A 25,012-nucleotide genomic window follows, 5' to 3' on the forward strand; every position below is an offset into this window, starting at 1 on the left:
ACTTAGCTTCTTAACCTACTATATATTTTGATTATAATAAAAACGTTATATCTAGTTGAAAACGTGGGAAATTTCTAGTTGTGTGATGATCTGAGGTGATATTTTTATTTGTTAGTGGGAAAATAAGCTCTTCCTACCTGGATAAGAAAACTGTAGTGTAAATTAGTGGTGCCAATTTTGGGTTTAACCCCCCAATTAAGGTATAAACAACCACTTGGGGTAATTTTGGGATAACGTGATATCTGGAGTTATACGAAAATCTAACTTGATAACTCTGATATGTATGCCTGTAAGTCCTTACAACCTCTGGGCCCACCATAAATAGCGAATGGTGGTTATTCTGCTACGCTACACTTTTCAATACAAAGTAAATTACCTAACAGTGAACAGACATTTCATTTGTCTAAATTCGACCACAACCATTGTAAAGAACTATTGGAATATCTGAAAAACCAAGTATTTCCCCTACATCGGTTGTACAAGGCGTACCACTAGCGCGCAATTTCCTTTTACAAACAAACAATACCTCCCTCTCTTGGTACCTTACTCTCTGCTCTCAATGTCATCTCACTTCAATCTAACCGGGATATTAGATCGTAGACGTAGATGCAAAGTCCGTTGTACTTCTACTGGGTTACTATTTGGGAATATATCTTTTAAAATATTTAATTACATCCTTCCCAGTTAAAATAAATTAATAATATAGCCCAGAGGTTTCTCCGTTTTCAAAATGAAATTGATATCTAGGCTTCAGACTCGAAGTGGAATTCGCATGTGCTCTTAGATAATTAAAAAAAGAGATTTTTGTTTTGATAGTTAAATGTCAATAGAACAATACTGGGTAGTGGCAACACGCTTTTAAAATGAAAACAAGTTGTGGTTTGTGTCTTGTTTTCACATCTGGAAATAGTCCTATAACTCTTGTTGGTATTGCTATTTATAAATGCCTTCGTAGAGAGAATTTGAAGAAAATTGGCTAATAAAAGCACACACACACTTTAAAAATTTCATATGTAAATAATTAATGAAAAGACGTAGTGTAATTGTTGGAGAATTCGGAAGTGTTTTGTAATATAGGTTAGTTCTGGTAATATTCGGTTAGGTTTGGGGGTAATATGACAGCTTACTCTTAGCAAGTGGCAACACTGAGTGTTGTCTTGTATTTGATTTGAAGTCAAACTTATTATTTCACATGGGTTTGTTTACATCTTGTGGATAATCAGAAGTTAAAGTAGTCTTAACAGTTGTTGGATATTTTGATAATAAATCAGTGATACATATGTTTTTAATACAAACCATTATATATATGTTTGTTGGTTGTTGGATGATTTCTTGAAAAATGGTAAGCAGCAGATTCACCTAGGACATTAAGCCATTAGATTTGGCATGTTTTTACTTGAACACTTCCCTATCGAGTTGCAATGTTAGGACACAAAACTGTTTCTCATGACCTGCCCCATTAGACTTGTCTTCCAATAATGAATTTTATTACATTCTAAGTAGAACTACTTTTTGTGCAAGATTGTAGGAAGTTATAGTTAGATGAATTTACACTGTTTGTGTGTTTTCAAGTTGCGTTTCTAATAAAGCAGTAATGGCTGAAGGCATTTGTAATCAGATCATTTAACATTTTTTGATACTTTGGGATTATACCGACCACACCAGTATGAAGAACACAAAAATATAAATTTACGTAGCTGTAAGATAAAAGGCCGGGGCAGCAAATCACGAATTTGACGTTACCAACGTATTCTGCTCACCCTCCTGAACAAAAAATATATATAGTACTAGGGGGTGCAAATGACAAATAACATGATTTTAGGGGGTATATTCATAAGTGGTTAAGTTTCTAATGTTTTAATGTTCAGTTTGTGTCCTGTGTCTGGATAATCTGTTTACTTGAATATTATCTGCGGCCGGGACTGATAGCAGCCTGATAACGTATCTATTATCTGAGTTCTCCGGGGCAGAGTCAGTGGTTCACAAGATATCGTGTTCAGTAGGTGAATCAACCATCCACTAGTTCGACCAACCCTAGTGAAAGTGTGTGTCGAAGTGTTTAGTAGGGCATGTAAAGAGTTTACGTTTTAACCGAAACGAAATTATTTCCTTTTTAATTGAACATGGAATTTTTAATAATGAGTGTATTTGTTCGTCGTGCAGTCGCGTGTTGTTTTTAAACCGGGAGACTTTATTGTTTCGTTGCGATAGGAAAATTAGAAAAATTAGTAAGAAAAGAAGTTTTAAATGTTGCAATTTTTAAAAATCCACTTTTTTGTTGCTGCTGCTCAGCTATATCCGCCAACACACTAATGGTAAGTGTTCTCTGTTAATATCCATCTATATATTTATATTTGAGTTTTTCATGATTTATTAAGTTTTTTAACTTTACATAATTGCCTTTGCATTAAGTTACATTTCAATTTATATTTCAGATCAGCCCTTCTAGAATTTTATATTTTACTGATAGGTACTATCTCGAGGGATGTTTTTCTTTAATTGACATCAGCGCGGGGCAGCACCAAAGGTGCTGCCGAAGCCCTCGCTGATGGCCGGAGGCACTCGTCTCATTTCGATAACAAGTAATTAATTTGTTGCTCGAAATTAAGAAAAACATCAATTGTTCATTTTGATCAAAATTCTGCTCATTTCAGTATTATTTTTCATGTACGTTTGCAAAGATGGCGGCGCAACCGATGACGTCATCACGAGGTTGAATCATGGTCATTGGTCACAAAAGGTCACGTGACGCTAGACATGGATGTAGAACATGGAGATATTACTGAATAGTTATTTAATTTTTTATGTCCTAGAACTTCGTTATTTCTCATTTCCACCCCATCAAACCTTATACTTTTTTTGTTCTATAGGACGATTCCAATAAGTTAATAACGCAAAACTCGTATTTTTCCGCTCCAGCCGTTAATATGATAATTACCTAAATTTATAGAAACAAACATGATAGAACGAAAAAACAACTCTTTAATTACAAAATTACAGACTTACTTATCAATGGGGTCAGATTCCGTTATATGCCCCCAATGCTTAAACTTTTTTCAATGAACTTACAACGTTATAAAACTATGTAGTTGAGTAACAGAACTAACATTCCATCAATCAACAAGGATTTCCAGGTATTGTGATCGGTATTGTTGTCGCTGTTATTTTATCTTTCTCGCTGTTATCTTATCTTTCTCGAGAATTACAGCAGGCCGCGCGGCATCACATGATTATTTAAGTTTTTGCACGGTACATAATTGCATTTCCATTACAATTCAATTTATATTTCTGATCAGCCCCTCTAGAATTTGATATTTTACTGATAGGTACTATCTCAAAACAAAAGATAGGGGCTATCTTGAGGTATGTTTTTCTTTCGTTGACATCAGCGTGGGGCAGCCGAAGCCCGCGCTGATGGCCGGAGGCACTCGCATTTTGGGTGGCGGAGTGTGATCAAGAATAAAAACAAGTTTTGAGTGTTTTTTTTCAATAAAGAGTTTAGTTTTTGTTTGGTAATGTTTGTTTTTGTTGAATTTTTGTGTTTGGAGAAATTTAGGGGTAAAACACGGAAGTACAACAAAGCGACGCACCAGCTGAACGGGCGGCGAGACTCTGCAATCACGTTATCTACTAGACCGCTCGACTTTGACCTCTGTCTGAGGATGGGGAGGGGTTTGCGATAAGACAATACCTGTTTTATATTGACGAAATATTGTTCTACGCTAATCTAGTAATCAGTAGAAACAAAATGTCAAATAACGATTCATGTCTGGGTGTGGTCGGTATGATCCCAAAGTACCCATTTTTTTACTGATAGGTACTACCTCAAGGGATTCCTTTCATATGTCGCCATCAGCGTAGGGCAGCACCGAATATGCTGGTGCTGATGGCCAGAGGCACTTGTTGTCAAGCTGATACGAACTTTTATTGTTAGAAATTCTAAGTTATCAAAATCATCTTTTATTTTAGTCAAATTCCACTGATTTCAACATTATTATTATTTTACGTATCCAAAGGTGGTGTAACGGCTGACGTCAGCAGCAACCAAAAGAGGTTGACTTACGATCGTAAAAATACCATGTGATACCCATAGAACAATGAAATATTATTCCGTGCGAGAAAAGTAGTTTTCAATTTTAATGTTCTCTATATCTTTGTTATTTGTCATTTTCACTCATTGAAACCTAATATTGTTTTCTTCAGGAGGATGATAGCAATAGGTAATAACGTGAAATACATATTTTTCTGGGTCGGCTATTATATTCACAATTACCGAAAACACAATTTCCACTGATAAATTAGCCTGCAGTATAGTAAGCGTCCACAAAGACAATAGAATCATTTATATTCATGAGTAACGAAACCTCGATGTAACTACTGAAATCAAAGTACGTTATAGGTATTTCAAATTACTGTATAGTTCGGCTTTTCTTTTATCTTAAAAAATAATAATTTAATGATGAAAAGAAAAATATCTAGGCTATGTATATTTATTAAATGTTACCCACAAAACAATGTTAAATTTAGTTACTCTTCACTACTTTACTTGAAGGATAAACACGTCTGGTCACCTTGTGAAATAACACTTCTACATTGCCATTGTACTGGTGGCTGGCCATTACTCAAATAGCATACACATAACCAATTCTGCTTAATGTTTGATTTTTTAATTATGTACGTTTTTTTCTGGATAGGATATACCATTTATGAAACATTGTGTTTAAATTACTCTAGTTATATTTAGCAATGATAAATATTCTTTATATTCCTGTTAAATCCTTTTCAAATGGTTCATTGTAAATGTTACACATTAAAAATAAATGAGTCCAATATGTAGCTCTGTATATGGCAATATGCTGTTCATGTGAGTGGAGGGAGTGATATAGATCAGATATCTGTCTCTTACTCTAAAAAATAATTTTGCTTATGCCTTTAAATCACCAAAGATTTCAACTTATTATGTATTATTGTAAGCCTTAGTACCCATGAGATCAAAGAAGGCTTTGGATTGATGTATCTTGATTAAATGTACTTCAATGTACTCAAAACTGTTCTATAGTAGTCCGCTGCTTGCTAAACTGTAACTGTGCTACTTCTGTTTCTGCTATTGGCTACTGATAAACCGTTACAGCACAGATTCATTAAAAGAGCTCTACATATTTCTCGTTAACAAATTTACATCACTCAAATATTTTCAGAAATATTAATGAAACCCATTATTTTAAATATTATGACATAAAGAATGTTGAAACACAAAAATGTATGCATTTATAATAAGTATCAATGTAGCATTAAAAATACAGTATGATTATTCTGAATATATAGCTTGATTGATTTGAATACAGGCCTAATTTTCATTCTGTAGGTTGAGGCTGAGTCCATTGTGTGAATAAAATGTCATCCTCACTAACATGATCACTTTCATTAATAGAGTAAGTACTCGTAGAGCTTGATTTTCTTCATTTCGAGACATATTACCATTTCGTCAATAACATTTTCTTAAACTTTACTTTTTCCCCAGTATTGCTTTTTTATTTTTTAAAAATAAGTTCATAACACTTTCCCAATGATTTGACTCAATAGCAGCCAGCGCTTCAGTAACGCTTCATAAAGCACCCGTAAGTTACACATTTCATTTGTATTAATTGATCAAACATAATTCTTTACGATAGGCCAAACAAATTCGATTGTAGTAACCTTAACATGGTGTGGCCATAACTTGATAAATATTTATCAGTTTTGGATGTCTTCTTTCAAAGTTTTAGACATTGCATTAAATCATACAATATGGCTTTCCATATAGACTTTTCATCATAGATCTTAGATGATTGCTCAATCCATCAACCATATGTGTCTGTGTACCAGAATGAGAAGTTGCCTTGTTTTCTTTGGTTGGTGTTTATTATTAATAAGAGTCGAATTTTTTTGTAAACTTGGGTGAACTTGAGGTTTAATATAACACACTTCTCAGTTTTAAGCATTATTTGACTGTGATAGTCATCTTTTGTGCTGTTGGCTTTATAAATCAGGCTTCTACCCTCCAAAAACATATCCTCTGAACCTATACCCACCACTATTAATCGATTAGCTGAATGTAACATTACACCATTAATTTCATCATGTTGCCAGTATTTACTGAATGTTAGATTGTATGTGGGTGGAAACCCACCCATGTCTCATCAAGATAAAATGTTTTGGACCCACTTTTTGTGTGTTTCTTAGTTTGTCAAAAGTATTCAGATCTTCATGTAACAGTAATACAGGTGGTTATACATAAATCACTAGGGTGAAACACCGACCAAACTGGTAATGCAGCATAAATGCTTAGATATACAACTATTGAGCCAGGGTTTTCCGTTATCTTGTGGTAAGTTCAAAAAATATTATATCTTTTTCTATGTTGCATGTGTGGTCTTTAAACACAAGCCTTCCATAGCTTGATGGAACATGTATGCAAAAAAAAGGACAAATAAATAGATAATTAATAAGAAGATGATTTTTGCTTAGTCTGTTACAGTTCATACAGACCTTGGAGACTTGAAGATAGAACTATTTTGTGAATCTTGTCCCAAAACTTGTGAGGTAAGAACAGTTTTGTGTTCATTGTATTACAATTTACAAAATCTCTGGAACTATAGAACAGATTTAGATGAAATATATAGTAACTTTATAGTCTTCGCTTCAGAATTGTGGTATAAGAAGTTGAAACATTCTTTATATGATAATTAGCCAAGAGGTTTAAATAAACCAGTGTAACATTTTTTGTTTTGAATTAGTTAATATTAATATTTCTCACATAAAGATTGTGCCAGGCAGTCCGACAGGCATAAAAAAGGGCTGACTCAAGTTAGATATGTAATTCTGGACTTGTCAAGTTAATTTTTATTTGAATATTAGCTCGCTAACCATGGATTCTTGTGAATATGGGTAGTGTAATTCTGTAGGTGTAAAATAATATTTAAACTGTAATTCATACCATTCTTTAATTTTGTACACAAATTTGTCTTCTCTTATATGCTCATTAGTAAAATATTGGATAATATTATATTGGTCCTTTGTTATAATCCGGAGGCCACTATTTTTAGATGAGTTTATCTTACTGGTGACCTAATAAGTTACATTAGAAAGAACAGACTTTATTTTACTTACAATGAAAATTACATGTAATTATGACGATCGATTATCGTTTTCTGCTTCCCAATAGGTAGCGAGAAGGAGGCCGCAATGTTCCTATATACTATTTGTTATTAGGTTAATAAGAAGGTAAATACATATGTACGTATTGTACATACAAAAAGTAAATAAGCACTAATCTGATCTGAGCTTGCTTGTATTTAGGTATTATTTCGAGGGATGTTTTTTGTTGGGAGAAGAGTGGGTGCACCTAAGCCAGATGGCCAGTGGCATTTCTGATCGGTACTTCCCCAATCTCAACATGATCGTCATGCCAGATCGTCCAACATGATTTGACGTCGGAAAATTTAAATAGTATTGTCCGGATAGTATCAAAGTACCAATACATTTCATACTGAATAAAAAGAAAATGAGATCTTGAAAAATGGTTGTAAATTAAGTAAAAATTTAAATTTTTGTAAAGATCTGCAAAACAGGCAAAATACAGAAATTCTGGTTACAGAATTTTAGATTGATTTGTTTTTAGAAGTGGTTGGGATCGAAATTGGGTTTATATCCAGTGTAATAACAAGATATTTTGTGCTTGTTTCCACTGTTAAAGTAGGTGAATCATCTGGTTAATTTTCTTTTATGTAATTTACAAAGACTTTTTCCGTTTGAACTGCAGCACTGTCTTGCTAAGTTAAAAGTTGTGTGTGTTTCTTCTTTAAGGTATTCATTATTTTTGTTAGCTAACGGTAATTTCAGTTTGGCAGAGCCTGTCCATGTTCTAAGGTAGGTCAAGAATCAAGAATAATTATTGCCCACAGACAAATACAAAATATTTGGTATTTAATAACAAAATGGTATAAAAATGATCCTTACCCTTTAGTGGAAAATATTACAATCTAAATTGTTAATTACAATTTAATTACCGTTATTGATAGGTAGGTAATTGTATACTTTTATGACTGCTAGTTAGATACTCAGTCCTCAACTTCAATTTATTTCTGGTATCGTAGTTGTGTATATCACTATTAAATTCAAATTTATGTAACATTCTCCTGGTATACATTAAATATTGAGAAATATAAATACACAGAAGAGTCATAATATTATGTTGAATAAATAAAAGTCTGCAATTGGTCCTGGCTGGTATATTACACAATGCTAAAACAATCTTTTTCTGTAAGGTCAATATAGCATGAGAGTACATTCTATTGCCCCCAAACATTGCACAGTAACTGAGATGACAATATATATATTATATAGCTCCATTAAACAGAAAATAGTTTGTACATCGATACGGTTGTACCTAGTCCCCTACCCATGAAAACTCTGAAGTACACTGTGATTTAGTAATCTTAACACTAGAATGCTCTTTCATATAATACACAAGCCGTGATCTGTAAGGTATGATTTGATGAGGTGTATTGCATTTTCATAGAAGCCTAATGCGTTTAGTTTAATAAATTGGTGGGAGTTTGACACAGTGCTGAAGTTCTTAGAGAGGTCAAAAACCTATCATAAACAAAAAGGTTAATTTGTTTCAAGGCCATCTAAACAGTATTGTATAAAATCAAGTACAGCATTACAAGTAGGGTGGTTGTTTTTCTGACTTTGAAAGAAGATTATTAGATTCTAAGTAAGTAATGATTTGCTTACGTATTAGTCTCTCAGACTTGGAGTATGTGGGACCCAGGGCAAAAGGCCGATAGTTGCAATACATCTCCTTTCTTATGTATCTGTACAATTTTAGACACCTTAAATTTGCGAGGAAACTCACAAGTATGCATTTATTAATCATGTAAGTTAATACTTCAGATGTAACCTAAGTACTTAATTTGATTATCTTACTTTGTAAGTAAAACACATCCAATCACTGCTTTGTGAACCAATCAATACATGGGAAAAAGAAAGATTCACAGTGATGTTTAATATGTTGAAGAGATAAGAACCAACATTGCATTTACTATTTGAAATGTTGATAACAATTTTGTTCATACTATTTACAAAATAATAATCCACATTTGTCTAGGCTTGTTCTTTGCTCTGTATACCAAACTATTAACATAATTAAGCTTAGCTTCTCTTATATTGTTTTTATTATACACAATTTTTAGATTGTAACTTTCAGAACAAGGGATACAGTAGATTTATAAACACAGTAACAATCTATGCAGGTTTTTAAAAACTAACAGTTCAGTTAAGGACGTTTTTTTAGTAGAATAGTTTACGCAACAGTAAACAGTGATAACAGGAAAAAAGTAAACCTTTGATTGCCATGTCCATGTTAACACAGGGGACTGGTGCAAATCTACAGTAGTGCTGTTTAATGCTAGTACACTCTAACAGCCAGCAAGGAACTATCACAAAAGCATATGGTGAAGTTTTACCTGGACATTAGGAACAGAATCTTATTGTTTTTTAGTCAATTGCATTTTTGAGGCTGATACTGCAAATTTATTATATTTTATATTTTGATTGTGATACAATCAGTATGGCAGGAATTAGTTTGGCAGGATAAGGACGTTTTATCAATTTTAGGTTTGTCTAGATGCGTTGTTGTGAGTTAGGCATTCAGCAGTTTAACTTTTCTGAGAATGATGGTGTTCGGGATGCGGAGTCAACTTATCAACCATGAACTGATGTCACAAATCAGGAGGTTGTGGTGGCAATTTTTAAATTAAAATTTTGCTGATGTGGATCATGGTGGGAAAAACACGCTACATTTGCGTCTATAACAGCACCATTGAAAACTCTGCACTTAAAGGGTTAACAGATCACAATATACTAAAAATTAACATAAAAGAATCATCAATCTTAAAAACATTTTACACATCTTGCTAGTTCTTACTTTTCCAATATTTAAAGAATGTTACTGAATTCCTTTCGCTAACCTTCCTTGAACGCTGCAGGGTAGGTCTGTTACCTCTGTCAGTTGAGTTCAGACCCAGAGATGCAGAACTGATGATCAGATGCTTTGGTTGAAATTACAACAGCTTTCCATCTTAATGGATGAATTATTATGATAATTTTGTTGATGCAAGATCCCTCATTGATCCAACCTAGACATGTAATCAATCCTTCCAACATTATATGCATACCAAAACTGATAACCAAGTTCCGAAAGTCGACTATAGAGGGGTTATTCTTGTCATTTATATTTACAGTCACTTCATATTTCATAGTGAAAACTATACAAAGAAGATCATTTAGTTTTTCAAGAAATGACATGTTATATAATATTTATTATGTTATAATAATATATTAAAAATAACCTATAAATACAAATAATAATAGTTGTGTTAATGAATTCCAGAAACACATCTAAAATTTCAGATACATTTTCACAGTTTAGAGAATTTAAGTTAGGGAGATCTTTCCAGTTTTGTCAATGTTTGGGAAAATTAACCGATCTGCCTTGGAGTTTTATGTCTGTTAAATATTAGAAACGTATAAGAGACAAAATTGATTCTCTAAACAAGTTCTACTATAACTACAGTAATAATCGTAACAAAACATACCACATCAGATGATTAGTACAATTCCAGCAGATCTATTTGCCAGTACATAACATTATTTCTCCCATACAGTACTCCTGCAGTTATAGCCTACCAGGACGGTCGATGTGCTCGAACATGACAAGGGCATGTACTAAACCTTTTGTTATAGGAGATATTAGGTTGAACTGATCTACAAGAGTCATCATGGTCTATCATAGGATTATCATATCAACTCCACCCTGCCTCGGGAAATGATGTAGCTCTGGAATATCTGTTGTAACTTCAGCCTATTTTTCACGCTTTAACTCCAGTAATTGCATTGGAACAGGATGCACTTCTCTGTCTAGCAGTGGTTGCTGGAATTGTCGTCTTGGAATATTCTAATCAGCTGATTCTGGCTAAGGTCACCCTTTTGTACATTATGATTATGATACAAATAAAGTCATTTGTCATTTGTATGGTTGACTCGGCTGGGAAATAAAAGTCTCATCAGTGTTTAAACAAGGTCTGAGTTGATCAATATGATGTCAGTTTCATTTTTGGTCATAAAACATTAGCTTAATGATCCAGTCACACAAGAGATTCTAGCAGGAATCGATCGTGGCCTACTTTGGTTATAGTACTTTGCAAAAACATTCTCTTCAAATCTTTGTGGTGAGGAGCGTTAGTAATTGTGAAACACCTTAGACATGCTACTTTCTTCTTTATTATAAGGCTAGAAATCAGGGTGAATCCTATCTAATATTGCTCTAATTTACCTGCTATACAGTATCTCACTTAGAGACATATTGGTAAAGCAGTGTGGTGTCACATGGGAAAACTGAGCTAATCTTTTTTGCCCTTTTGCTGCTGACCATTGGACGATTGATGTTATGGAGCAACTAAGATATGGCAGATACCATTGGCAGATTCAGTAGAGTCTAGAAGCTACCAAAACTATCTCTAACCACTTACTATACAAGTCAAAGACAATCACAAACAGTTTATTTTTGAAAGAGCTGGCAAAATCAATGTGAAGAGATTTTGATGACTGGTAGCATAATTGACAATATTTTATCACTATCTTTATGTCTTCATCAAGTTTTTGCCACCAAAAATAACTTCATGCAAATGCCTTAGTTCGAACTGGAGGAAGTGAAGTAATTCTGTTTTGGTAATTCCGTGTTTGCATATCCAGTGTTTTTGCATTTTAGGTGATTTCATAATAAATCTTTTTTTATATATTTTCCGTCCGTATTATTTGTTTTCAGTAATTAAATTTTTTTCATACCTATAGATAGTTTAGTCTTTTCTTTATATTGTCTCACAAATTTGTACAAGTTCTTTTCTTATTTTCTTTCGCAATTAGATCCTCATTGTTGTTTATTGTTTTAACAGGCTGCATGTTATTATTTAATAAATGTTCTCTTTTTCAATTTCATCTATTCTGGTCTTAATATTTTATTTGGTTAAAATTGCTTGTCTCTATAATTTGTATTTTTAGATAGATAATAGATCTAGAATTTTTAGGAAATATCAAGAATGTTCCGGTTTGCTAATGTCAGATAGAAGAGTATTTTTCTACCTCAACAGCCAAGGATAGGAATATTCCAAGGCCTGCCTATTGGCAGTGTTGAAGTTTCTGGAATATTGATCCATTCTATTTATTGGCAAGAAAAGAGGTTTTTTCACTAATCTTGGCGTTCTTTGAGTGGTTGATAATAGTAGTAGTCTGGATTGTAATGTAAAATATAGGATGAGGCAGATCATCCGACTTTTATAGTGGTGAACTGAGAAACCTACCTTCTTTCTTTTAATGTAAACCTCCATATTTCGACCCCAAATCAATCAGGAAAATTACTTTTAACACCAAAAAATACTAAAAAATGGCACTTTTGGGGTAGAGGTACAGGTAATTTTTTAAAGATTTTCAAATGTAAAGGTAGGTCGATTACCTTAAAGGTCTCTCTATTTACTGTTCATTTTGAAAAAAAGTTTTAATTTTCTTGTATACAGTGTGGTTCAAAATGTCAAGTTGCACAGTTTTACAGTTCTTTTAACTGTAGCCTCATTAAACATTTTAGGAAATCCAAATTTTTATCCAAAGTTACAAAAGAAGTACTCTTTCTAAAAATACGTTACAATTCTCACTTATCAGCACATTTCAAATTTTCATAAATAGTTCAAATTTAAGATATTTCAAATTCGTAAAGCCTACAAAATTCAAATAGCAAGGTATGACTTTAATTATACCTATCAATAGCTCTCTTTAAAAAAATTTAGTATTTAAAGTTTGGCTTTTTGTAGGTGGTTAAGAAATGGTGCCAAAAATACTAACTTTCAATACGTTTTGTTGCATTTAGTACACTGTTGTTTTCCTACCTTTGCCATAGAGTATTCAAAAGTGTCTACCACTTGTTTTGAAACAATTTCTGTATAAGGAGAGATACCATGTACTAAAAGAGTGAATTCATATAAAATTTAAAGTTGACCCCAATTGATCTATTAGTGATGTGTTATGGATTTCTTTGATAACAAACCAAATACAAGAGTTATGCAGAAAGTAACTTTTTGAATGGTTAGGCACAGTGGGCAGGGCTACAGCTGCCATCTTTGTGTCAAAACACTCTTCTGTTCAATACGCATCAAGCTGTAGTCGCGTGTGATCTGTATCTCTTTTACTTTTCACATTGTTTTTTTCCTTTTAATTAAAATGTGTGCTGCAATAGAAAATCCCACCAAGTATTTAGTGATAAACCAATTGAAATCTATCGCCAACTGTGTCAAGTTTATAGAAATGGAATAATGAGTTAAAGCAGAATAAAGCAGTGTTGTATTGACTTTAAAAATGGCCACACCAATGTTCATGACAATAGTCGTAGCGGTCGGCCTAGCCTAGTGACTGAAGATTTGATGTTGAAAATCAATGACAAAGTTCGTGATAATCACTGATTAACAATGACAACTCTCGAAACATTTCCCACAAATTTCACTAAGTTTACTTCATGAAATTGCTGTAGGGAAGCTTGGATACCACAAATTTTGTGCCAGGTGGGTTCCAAAACCACTTACAGATGAAAATATAAAAAAACAAAAACTTGCTGCATCCTTAACATTCCTTCATGAGTACGACATACATGGTAATAAACTTTTTTTATCGTATCGTTACGTTATCATCTGCCTTATAGCCCAGATCTGGTACAAAACGACTACCTCTTCTTTCCAGCAATGAAGACCTGGCTCACAACGCAGCGCTTCGATTGTGACGCTGAACTTTACGCTGGCATTAATCAGGGGTTAAGGTCTCAAGCGGCAGATTTCTACAAAGCTGGAATGGAAAAATTTGTGTCATGTTATGATAAATGTCTCAATTTGAACAGGAATTACATTGAAAAATAGCCTAATAGAGTGCATCTTTTAAATATATATAATAAAATGTTCCTATTTCAGTTGGTTAACTCTTTATTTCAAAACATATGTTACTTTCTGGATAGCTCTCGTAGCACAGCCAGCTATGGTCTAAGCTGTTTTTAATTAATCTAAGTACGTGTTTGTACGTTCAGTTAATTCCTACCGGTATGGACAGGCTTAGCTTTAACAACTGCTGAATCTTTTCCAACGAGTTTGGGAGAAATGATAAGAGATTGATAATTATGTCTTATCAGATTTATTTCTTTTAGTTAATCCGTCAATTTTGTGCTGTGTCTATAAAGAGGTTGTCTGTCAAATATGTTATTCACTAATGAGAAAGCTTTCTCACTAGGCCTGTAAGGGATAATAATGCGCCTGATGTTTTAGCTGTGATTCAGTTTAATGCATATGACAGATCTAAGAAGAGTGGTTACTGATGCAGGGATTAGCCAACAATCAGTACTCACAATCCTTAAAGGCAATAAAATGCACCCATACCATATTTCATTACATTAACCCTCCATCAGGCGCTTAAAATTAGAAACACCATCAGCCGCTCACAGAGGTTTCCTCCAGGTTAGCGAATAATGGATATCATAGTCGTTTAAACTGTTTTTATTTGTTTAATATTCTTACGGATTTAATTACAATGTAATATATTCATTTTTAGAAGTTTAATAAAAATTACTCTCTTATGTAATGAATTTTCCAAATAAGAAATTCAAAATCTTAAAAAATGTTATTGTATAATAAAAACATGATTTATTTTAAGGAATAATGCAATTAATTGTAAAAATGTTTAACCTACTGTAATAATATATGGAAATTAACTTAATTTTTAACTTCTTACAAAAACAACTTACTTCAATTCTTGAGTTATTATACAATGTAATGTCAATTATTACTAAAAAATTTATTCTTTACTAAAAATTTTTTTTAATACTACACAAAGTTTCAAAACATTTTCCTACTGGTTATTATAACGACAATGTTCACTCCATAAACAGTACTGAAATGTTCCCTAGCACACGGGTACTGTACTGACAAGTCTCTCGTCTTCATTCTCCATTTCACAAAATTCAAATAAAATATATTGTAAAACTTAAAAAGAAACCATCACAGGTCACACATTTAGGCGCACACGGATAAGTACTACATAAAAACTAAACACAATAAGGCGCTCACGGAGGAATCGTCCAGTCTCGTACGGAAGTAGACGTCATACTGACAGATTTTGACAAAGATAAGCGGGAGGCTATTTTTTCGCTTCCCCGAAAGATGCTCGTGAAGTACACTGCGGGAAACGACTGCCAACATCAGAAAAGTAGTATTATTTTTAATAATAAAAAATACACGGAGGAAAACTCCGTTTAGCGCCCGATGAAGGGTTAAGAACTGAATGGAGATGACTATCTTCTAAGAAAATATTTTCGTTTGGGAGCCCGTGATAAATTGAACAAATATGATTATTTTTTGCAAGGTTTTATGGTGTGACGTAGCAACCTTCCAGATCAATGGAAAAGTGAACTGTCACAACTTCATGTTCTGGGCTTTTGAGAATCCCCACTGGATGCGAGAGATAGACAAACAGATTTACTGGACCCTCAATACTTGGTGCGGTATTATTGGTAACCAAATTTTTGGCCCTTTCTTTTAAGGACACTGGGACAGAAATATATAGAACTTCCTCATTGATTACTTGCATAATTTATTCTTGAATATTCTTGAATAAACAATCTAAGAAATGTGGTTTATGCACAATGGGGTGCCAGCCCACTACTCTGAAGCACTGTGACAAACTCTAGATGAAGAATATCCTCAAAAATGGATTGGTAGAGGTGGATCAGTCAACTACCTACCCAGATTCCCGGATTAAACGTGAATAGACTACTACTTGTAAGGAAGGTTAAGAGACTTGGTTTATGCATCAAAGCCCATGAGCTCTGAAGACCAGAGCTGCTTTTCAGTCAATAAACAGAGAAGAGGTCTTAAGGGATTTAGAAAACTTCAGTTCCAGGATAGAACTCTGTTTGGAAATCAACGGAGATTACAGTTTGAAATAGGGTCAATAAATATGGATATGGGAATATGGGTCAATAACATTGGCAAAAATGAGTTTACCCAATCTTAGATAACAGTTATAGTTCTGATAACTTTGTGTGACTTGTTGAAGTATGGTCTTAGGTGTGACCTTTAATCTCTCATTTCAAATTGTAATGTTGTTGATAAAAATATTTTAAAAAGTTTGAGGATAATATTAAAGGCATCACGATGTGTGTAACTGAAAACCAGCCAGGCTCTGCAGCTTTAAGAAAAGAGACAACCAATTTAGGCGCTACAACAGTTATGTTACTGCCTGCCAGACAATCCACTGATGATATCAATGTTCTTCATGAAATGATGACTATTGTATTTTTTTGATTGAAAAGTATTGTCTGAAGTATTGTACTTCGAATAAAAATTAAAACATTATTTTTTGCATTGGTAACTCAAAACAAATTACACCAGATAAATAGCAACAGCCCATTCTTTTGTGGCTAAAAGTGAAACTACAGTTCTATAACCCTTTGAGTCCCAACAGGACTCATCACCAATATGTGCAAGAAAAGCCAACATACATTTAGGAAGCTGTCTCAAGTAACGTTCGTTTTGATAAAAATTTAGTTTGTTATTTTTGATATAAAAAATGATCAATCTTTCCATAAAATACGAGTATATTTGATATAGTGCAATTACAAATTAGTTCAAGAATTAACGGTGAACAATGCATGATTTAGGTGGCCATGCACATTGCTAGTGTTTTGAAAAATTATTATAAACATTTTATATTTTGAGGTGTGTTTGTTTTTTGTGCATGTACCAAAAACATATTTGTTATTGAACAAATATTGTTTTGTGAGTTAGAAATTGTTTACTGGACCAATGTTTGGATCAAGTTGAAAAATGTATTTGCTGCATTATCTAGAATAATATGAAAGTTAAAATACTATATGTGACATGATTATTAAACAAATGGAATTTTTATATACTTTAAAAAATTCTTATTGTATATAAATAAATACAAACAAATATATTTAATGATATTTTTTCTTGATAATTTACCAAATATTACTGTAAAAATTATGGTTTTAATTTTTTAAAAGAAGTTCTAGTCGGTTTTTCTGTATCTGTTAACAAAAATATATTTAAATTTAAATGGAAAATACTACGAAAACCAATAAAATACTTTAGAAAACAATATTTGCAAGTAAATATGAGCATCTATGATAGCCATAGATGCAAAATTTCATGTAGTTTCTACAAATTAATAATTAAATTAATTTATTTAATAGATGGAATGAAATAAACGTAATTTATATTTACTAACCAGTCAACAAGTAAAAAAATGACCTGCCAAAATAGCCTACTTACAAAATGAAATTGTACTTCAACAGGTAATGACGTCACTGTTAGAAACCAACAAAGAATAAAAAGACAAGCTGACGTTAGGATACCTACTAAAAGTTCTAGTGATGTCTCAATCAAGTATAAATATATATTTTGCAGTATAAAAATTAAAGAACATGTACTTATTCTTTAGGCGGATAACTATCAAGTATCAGAACAAAGTAAAAGTAAAGTAAAGAATGTCTTATTTCACCAGAGGTAGGCAGACTCCCTGCAAGGAGAGGATCACTCAGCGGTCATCCATGTGAGCATGAGCCACTCTCAATGTTGCTTGACTCGATTATCTTGTGATAACCATTTTACCCACTTCACTGTGCCATTGACAAAGTAAGAAGAGTAACCGTAATGTTGGTCAAAACCAAATAGGGCTAAAACTAATATAATTTCAATGCAAACTGACAAAACATGTATTTTTGTTAATAAATAAATAAAACATGAGGGTTTTTTTAGATAATGTCAAAATGGCTAATTTTTGTTTAGTTTTTCTTGCTGTACTATAAGATCTAAAGCCCGGTTCTTCTTACACCCATATGTAATTAAAATATCTGCAACTCAAAGAGTTAATGTATGTGTAACAACATTTTTAAAGTTATATATTAAGTGTGCAAGGCTTATTCTTACAGCTTTGAGCGATTTAATTAAGGTACAAACTGTGAATAGAAAAGTGTGACAAACACATTTTTTCTTCTTGATTGTTTAAGAAATGAGCTTGCCTTTATATACATTTAATCAGATATTTAATCTAATATTATGCACGCCTGAATTTCTATTGGTTTAGTAATGCTATAATAATGTTTCCATCTGATTACAGAACTTTCTGGCTCTTTGTGCCAGTGATTATTACAAAGGATGTTTCTTTCATAGAAACATTAAAGGCTTCATTGTGCAAACAGGAGACCCTACAAATACTGGCAAAGGTGGCAATTCAATTTGGGGAAGGAAGTTTGAAGATGAATTTAAAGAAAATCTTAAGGTAATTAAAGTACTAATGTAGTTACATTATCTTTTGAAATTACACGTAATGTTCAGTATATGCACCTTTATAATGTGTTGTCTCATGATTGACATTATTAATGTCCTCTCTAAAAAATTACAGTTTGTAGGAGTAACTAAACGTTTCAAACAGTAACCTATCCATGTGACACCTTATTTTAAAACCCTTGATAAAAAAACAAGCCCTTGACTCCCGGCCACGAGATTTAAGTACATTTCCATAGCAGTTTGTACTGAAACTTATGTCACTGAACCACTTGGTTCAGTGACATAAGTTGGTTTATATATATATAAAACAAAACTTCTTAAACATTCTTTTTTATACGTACAAAAGTGTAGACATGTTAAATTTTGTTATTGAGGAATTGAAGAAAGAAAAATGGAATATGATTATTGATTTTTAGTTAGGAAAGATAAATGTATCAACAATGTTTAATAGTTTTTTTTTTTGTACAATATCAATTTTCAGCATTTTTGCTTACCTTCAGTTAGTAAAAGAAACGAGGTAATAGTAAACTACTCCAGAAAAAATAAAATAAAATGGTACAATCGTCAAGCTGCTCAGGAAAGAGATTATATGTTAAGTAAGTTTATATAATATTTATAAAAACATGTTGAGGAATGGATCAGAGCATCTAAGTTAATACAATGTGTATCTTGTTTGTAAAATAAGCTATAGTGCACATCGACACTGCCAAAAAAATAGCCTGTGAAAAGTTTATAGACCAAGGACAAATCTCTTGGGAGATTATTCTCAAGAACACTTTCCAAATTCTACTAGAAACATCACACTTAACAATGAACAATTAAATTATCACTTCATGCATTATGTCAATAAATTGGCAAATACAATTCCAGACACTAACACTAACATTCATGATTTGCTAGGAAGTACACTGATCAATCCAAATTCTTGTAATTTGAAAATTTTAGTTCAGAAAATGTTTATAAATTCTCAAATTCTAAAAGTCTAATCATTTATTGAAAAAACAATATAGGTATAATTAAGGAGCCACTTTCTTTTATAACAAACAAATATTTAGACTTTGGTTACTTTTTAAATACGTTAAACATATCAAAGATCACACCAATTTACAAAAAAGGGTATAAAAATCTTGCACAAAATTATTGCCCACTTTCAATTGTCCCTATTTTTTCCAAAGTCACCAAATCCATAATGTATGATTAACTCAATAATTATTTTGAAACAACTAAACTCCATTCTGAATGCAAATTTGGATTCAGGACAGGCCTTTCAACAGTTGCTGCAGTAACCAAAATAATTAGTGAAGAGTTGTAGGCATTTGAAAATAAAGAGTCAGTTTCTCTTTCTCTATTAGATCTGAGTGAAGCATTTGATTGTATGCCATTAGGTAGTATTTTAACTAAATTTAATTAGACTTCTATGTAATATTTAAAAAGTTTATGAAAATTATTGAGTTGTATTTAATAAATCGTAAACAGTACGTAAGTTTAAGAGAGACACAATTATCATTAATTGATGTTTCCTTGAGAGTTGCGCAAGGTTCTGTCCTTGGACCCTTATTTTTCCTTGTGATAATTAATGATCTAACAAATATGTTGATGTGAATTCTGTCATCTATGGTGATGACTTCAACTCTGTTCTCGTGCCATAATAATCTAGAAAGTTTAATGGCTGCAGCTTAAAGTAATACTGAGAATTGGTTCACAACTAATAAACTTCTTTGCAATGAAAGTTTAACGCAAAATATATTACTAAGCCTTTCTCAGAATGATCAACAATCTGTCATATTATTAGGAATGCGTATTGATGCAAAATTAAGTTGGAATGATCATGTTAAAAGTTTAAGCAAAAAACTTGAGAGTTGTTTTTCTGTGTTGGAAGTTAAGATCTATAATATGTACTGAGTACCTTAGGACAGCATATTTTGAATTATTCCAATCAGATATTGCTTACGGCCTGAATCTATGGGGCCATTCTGCAGCAGTCTCAGATCTATTAACCATTCAAAAGAGGGTTATTATAACCATTTGTCAAGCTGCACCATTGGATCATTGTGTATATCTATTTATACAGTTACAGATACCTACCATAATTAATATATACATTTACCATATTATATTATTCATTAAAAGAAACCTCAGTAACTTTTTCATCAGAAACCAGATTCATACACACAACACCAGAAATAAAAATAAGCTTGACATTCCTTAATATTGACTGACCAAATTTGGAACATCCCAAGTGGTAAACTATGAAAATATTTTTTAACAAGCTTCCAGAAGTTGATTTTTAACCATGAATGTCAGTATTCACTATAAAATCATTAGGTTTTAAATTTAAAAATAAATGTTTATTTTACAACTATTGCAAGGACAATGTTTTGAATCCGTTTTGTGGTTTTCCATAAGGATAAGCCTATATTAGTATATGATTTATGCTAAAACAATGTGCTGAAAATACCCATTTTATTGTATATATGATCAACGGCAATGAAGGTCTTATGTGTTAACATTGAAAACATATATGGTGATGGATAAAAACTTAAGCTATGAGATATATTTGAAATCAAGTTAAATGTGGGGTGATACAGCTCTTTTAACTATATACAATTTTTAAATAAATAATTATTAACAGGTTAAAATGAAATAACTTTAAGTAATTACATGGAAATTATTTTCATGTGTGATTTGAAAAAATATTTTTTGTTTTCTTAAAATTAATGTGCTTTTTGTACATTTTAGGTTTGTATACAATATTACTATTCATAATTAAGATAAAAAATAATCTTTTTTAATAGTTTTTTTCTTTTTTATCAATTATTGTCTTATATGAAAAAAAAATTCCAGAAAATATTAAATACAATGATGTATGTATATAATATGATATGATTATTTCATGCTCTACATATAATATTAAATATGTGTAAGTATAAGGTGACATGCATAAAACACCACCACTGTCAATCCCAGGGTTTATTATAATCCATAGCAGAGTGGTGATGATAAAATCATCTGGAAAGAATTCCTGCTCATTGGTGACAGCACTAGTCAGAGTCGGAACAGAAGTACAATTAACTAGTTACTTTATCATTCACAAGACAGCATGAGTGTTCACTTCTTGATTCATTATTGGAAAGAACGGGAAGGATTAACAAAATCACTAGTAAGGTTGTATGAAGCATATATTGAAATAGTTTGTTTATAGACACCAAAGTCTCATGTTAGTAGTACATTTTATGAGTTTGTGTAGTTAAAGTTTGTAATATATAGTTTCTTAGCATCCATGCAATTAAAGTTATTAAAAGTTGATACCTCAAGTCTGTTGAAACATTCCATAAACTTACAATTAGTATGTTATGTTACAACTTTATTATAGATCTTTTACATATGTTAAATAATGATTACAAATATGTAACAGTTATTTAATTTTACAGCACGTTGAACGTGGTATGGTCTCAATGGCAAACAATGGTCCCAATACTAATGCCAGCCAGTTTTTTATCACCTACCAGTCACAGCCACATCTTGATCTGAAATATACTTTGTTTGGCAAGTAAGAATTCTTTTACTCTGTATATGTATATGTGTCAGTTGTTGTATGATCAGTCTGTGGGACATCCTAGAGAGCCTAAGAGGCCACTTGCTTTCACATGACAGGAGCTTTCTTAGAATGAAAACACATTGAGTCTGAAAGCTTCAAAAGTCTAATAGCTAATAGTTCAGGAACACTCCCTTTTCTGGATTTTCATACATTTTTCTATGCAGTTTTATTAATTATATTTTATGGCACATAATATGTTGACCAACCTTTTGGCTCACCGGCCACAAGATTAAGGAACGATCTGTTAGTAATTTTGAGATGTACAGGCACATAGCCAGCTGTGTCCTAAATGTATCTAAAGTATACATTACACTGTCTATGGAACAACGTAACTTCTGATAGCTTGGGCTGAAATGCTAACCAATGTGTTAGAAGCCATGGGTAGGACATATTCCTTTGAAAAACCATATACAGTCTCAATTGAAGAAAGGGAGAAATGGATTAAAAAAGGAGACCTACCCTACAAAAGGAGTCCAGAAGTTTTACACAGATGGTTCACGCCTTGACTCTAGCGTGGGATTTGGAATATACAGACCAGGAGCTAACCTAGCAATGCCCCTGGGAAAACAAGCCACAGTCTTCCAAGCGGAAGTTATGGCAGTAGAATCATGGTCCAGAAGACTCATACAAATTATGCCAAAAGGAGCAAAATACTTAATACTTTCTGACAGCCAGGCTGCATTGAAGGCACTTGATACCTGTTCGATAAGCTCTCGGTAAAGATTAGGAAAAGAGGATTAGATCTGTTAACTGGAGTAGAGCCTCAGGATTGAGACAATCAAAAATGTTTCTCTCCTTATGCTAAAGGATGGGCATCTCTCCTTGATCAGAGTAAGGAGGTTATAAGAATGATAATAGGGATGCTGACAGGACATGGCCCCCTTCAAAAACACCTTGTGTAAGTGGGCCTTATTCAGACTGATGGATTTGCAAACTCTGCGGAGAAGCGGAGGAATCAGCAAAGCACATATGGCTAAACTGTTCTCCCAAATCTACAATTCGGAAAAGATTCCTAGGAGCATATCTCCTCAGCCCCAAGAACATCAGAGAACAGGAGCCCTCAAATCTGATCTGCGTCTGTAAAAGTCTCAGATTCTGAGGCCACAAACCTAAGTAAGGGAGGCGTAAAGGTCCTTTTTTGGTCTTGATTTAAGTAAATTGTCAACCAAGTGCGGGGACCGTGGTCTCTTTCCCTCAGAAAAAAAGTGTTATGTAGCATCTGTGGTGTCATAATTGTGACACTTCAGAAAATATTGCCCATGGAGATGTGACAAATCACAAATAATTACAGCATAAACAATGTTTGTCATCATTTGCTTTTGGCCGGCCAGTTAAATATCCTTCAATACACTTGCTGTTTAATGAAATAGGTTAAACTAGTGACAAATTACTTTATCATCTGGCGAGTTTTGACTTCGATACATAACTCGAAATTGACACTGCACACTACCAATCGATTTCAATTCTGCGTACCACAGACTACACTGTGCCTTCTGTTGTACCATAAACATCGTACTTGTGACTGGCGCCAGGTATGTCAGTCATAATAGCGGACTGCCACAGCTGTTCTCGGCATGCCAAAGTTAACTTTTTCTCCCATGCTACATGGAAGACAAAACTAAGTTATTTCAACTTGAGTTTGACATTGAAATTGTTTAGTTATCTTGAATAGATTTTAGGTAATGGCCGTTCGAAATCTCAGCATTGTTTTAACGATTTAAAAACTATTAAGAGTTCCAACATTGTTATGGTTTTCTCCAGAACCATATTTTATACAAGCAGTAAGATTAAGGATGTAGTATTTTATCATAAATTAATATCTAAATTTAAGAATGTCCTCTAAACTGACATACATAAGGATGGTGTAAATCAAGCAGCTCAGAATTTATTTTTCACAGTACAGCAATAGGCAAAATAATTGAAAAATTCACATTTTTTAATTTTTACTAGTACCTACATAATTTTATTTTTTATCTTAAAGCTAAAAAATTGATATTCATAATTAGTGTTATATTTTTGTAGTTTAAAATATTTTATGTTAATGTGTTATGTCTGCTTCTAGAGTGATTGACGGATTCGATACATTGGATGAATTGGAGAAATTACCTGTAAATCCTAAGAATTATCGACCTCTTACAGACACCAGAATAAATGGAGTAACAATACATGCTAACCCACTAGCAGGGTAAAGTTGTTTCAGATTTGGATTTGCTCAGGTATTGATTCAGATGTAAGGACATACATCATAAACACTCTATGTGATGCTGCCATTGTTTGTAATAATAAACAAATAATCACACTATTTTTACAAAATATTGTAGTTTTTGAAGATTTTCCTTAACCCTTTGAGGTCTCAATAAAAATTGCTTCGACTGTCCTATTTAATTCTGTATTTAATTCCTCTAAAGGTCGTATTTAATTTCTGTTAGTTTACAGTTCTTTGACAATACACAAATGCAACTTTTAAATCCCTTTTTCTGCAACTTTTTTATCTTTATATATCAATGTAAATAACCTAACAAGAATATTTACATTATTTTATAGTATTTTTTTATAACTTTAAGTAACATTTAAAAAATATAAAAAAGAAGTATAAAAATATAAAAACATAATTTTTATTTTTTTATACATATGTAATAAACCAAAATTACATTAATACAGGTGAAAAGGCACTAGGATCTCATCAGACACATGTTATTCATTATATTATATAATATTATATATAATACATTATATATATTATAATTTTGACTTGGTCCACCCTAGGCCTACTTTGGGTAACATGTCTAGCTCTTCCTCTTAGTCTACTAGTTTGTAGGCTAGGCCTATCTCTATTATTTGCATCTCCTTGTCCTACTTCTATCACATTATCCACGAATTGATCAAATTCTTCCCCATCATTACCTAAAGTTTCCAATCCAAACACATCACTTTCGTCGTCTAGGTTACCGTCATTTACCACAATGTTTCCAGAAGA

The 25,012-nt window shown here is 32.6% G+C and overlaps 1 protein-coding gene across 3 annotated transcripts; it reads left to right on the top strand.

Moving 5' to 3' along the window:
- Window positions 1–1,141: 1,141 nt before the first annotated feature.
- Window positions 1,142–24,344, top strand: LOC124360640 (peptidyl-prolyl cis-trans isomerase-like 3). Of its 3 annotated transcripts, XM_046814446.1 has the most exons (6): window positions 1,142–1,342; window positions 5,366–5,432; window positions 6,508–6,582; window positions 18,268–18,429; window positions 21,869–21,987; window positions 24,098–24,344. In XM_046814446.1, the coding sequence occupies exons 2-6, from the start codon at window positions 5,412–5,414 to the stop codon at window positions 24,222–24,224; spliced, it is 504 nt and encodes a 167-aa protein (XP_046670402.1). In that variant the 5' UTR covers window positions 1,142–1,342; window positions 5,366–5,411; the 3' UTR covers window positions 24,225–24,344. The 3 variants fall into 3 exon arrangements, with proteins under 3 accessions (XP_046670402.1, XP_046670405.1, XP_046670404.1); XM_046814448.1 differs by lacking the exon at window positions 5,366–5,432 and having other exon boundaries at window positions 1,144–1,342; XM_046814449.1 differs by lacking the exons at window positions 5,366–5,432; window positions 6,508–6,582.
- The last annotated feature ends 668 nt before the right edge of the window (window positions 24,345–25,012 follow it).

This window comes from Homalodisca vitripennis, chromosome 4 (assembly GCF_021130785.1).
Source record: "Homalodisca vitripennis isolate AUS2020 chromosome 4, UT_GWSS_2.1, whole genome shotgun sequence".
NCBI lineage: Eukaryota > Metazoa > Arthropoda > Insecta > Hemiptera > Cicadellidae > Homalodisca > Homalodisca vitripennis.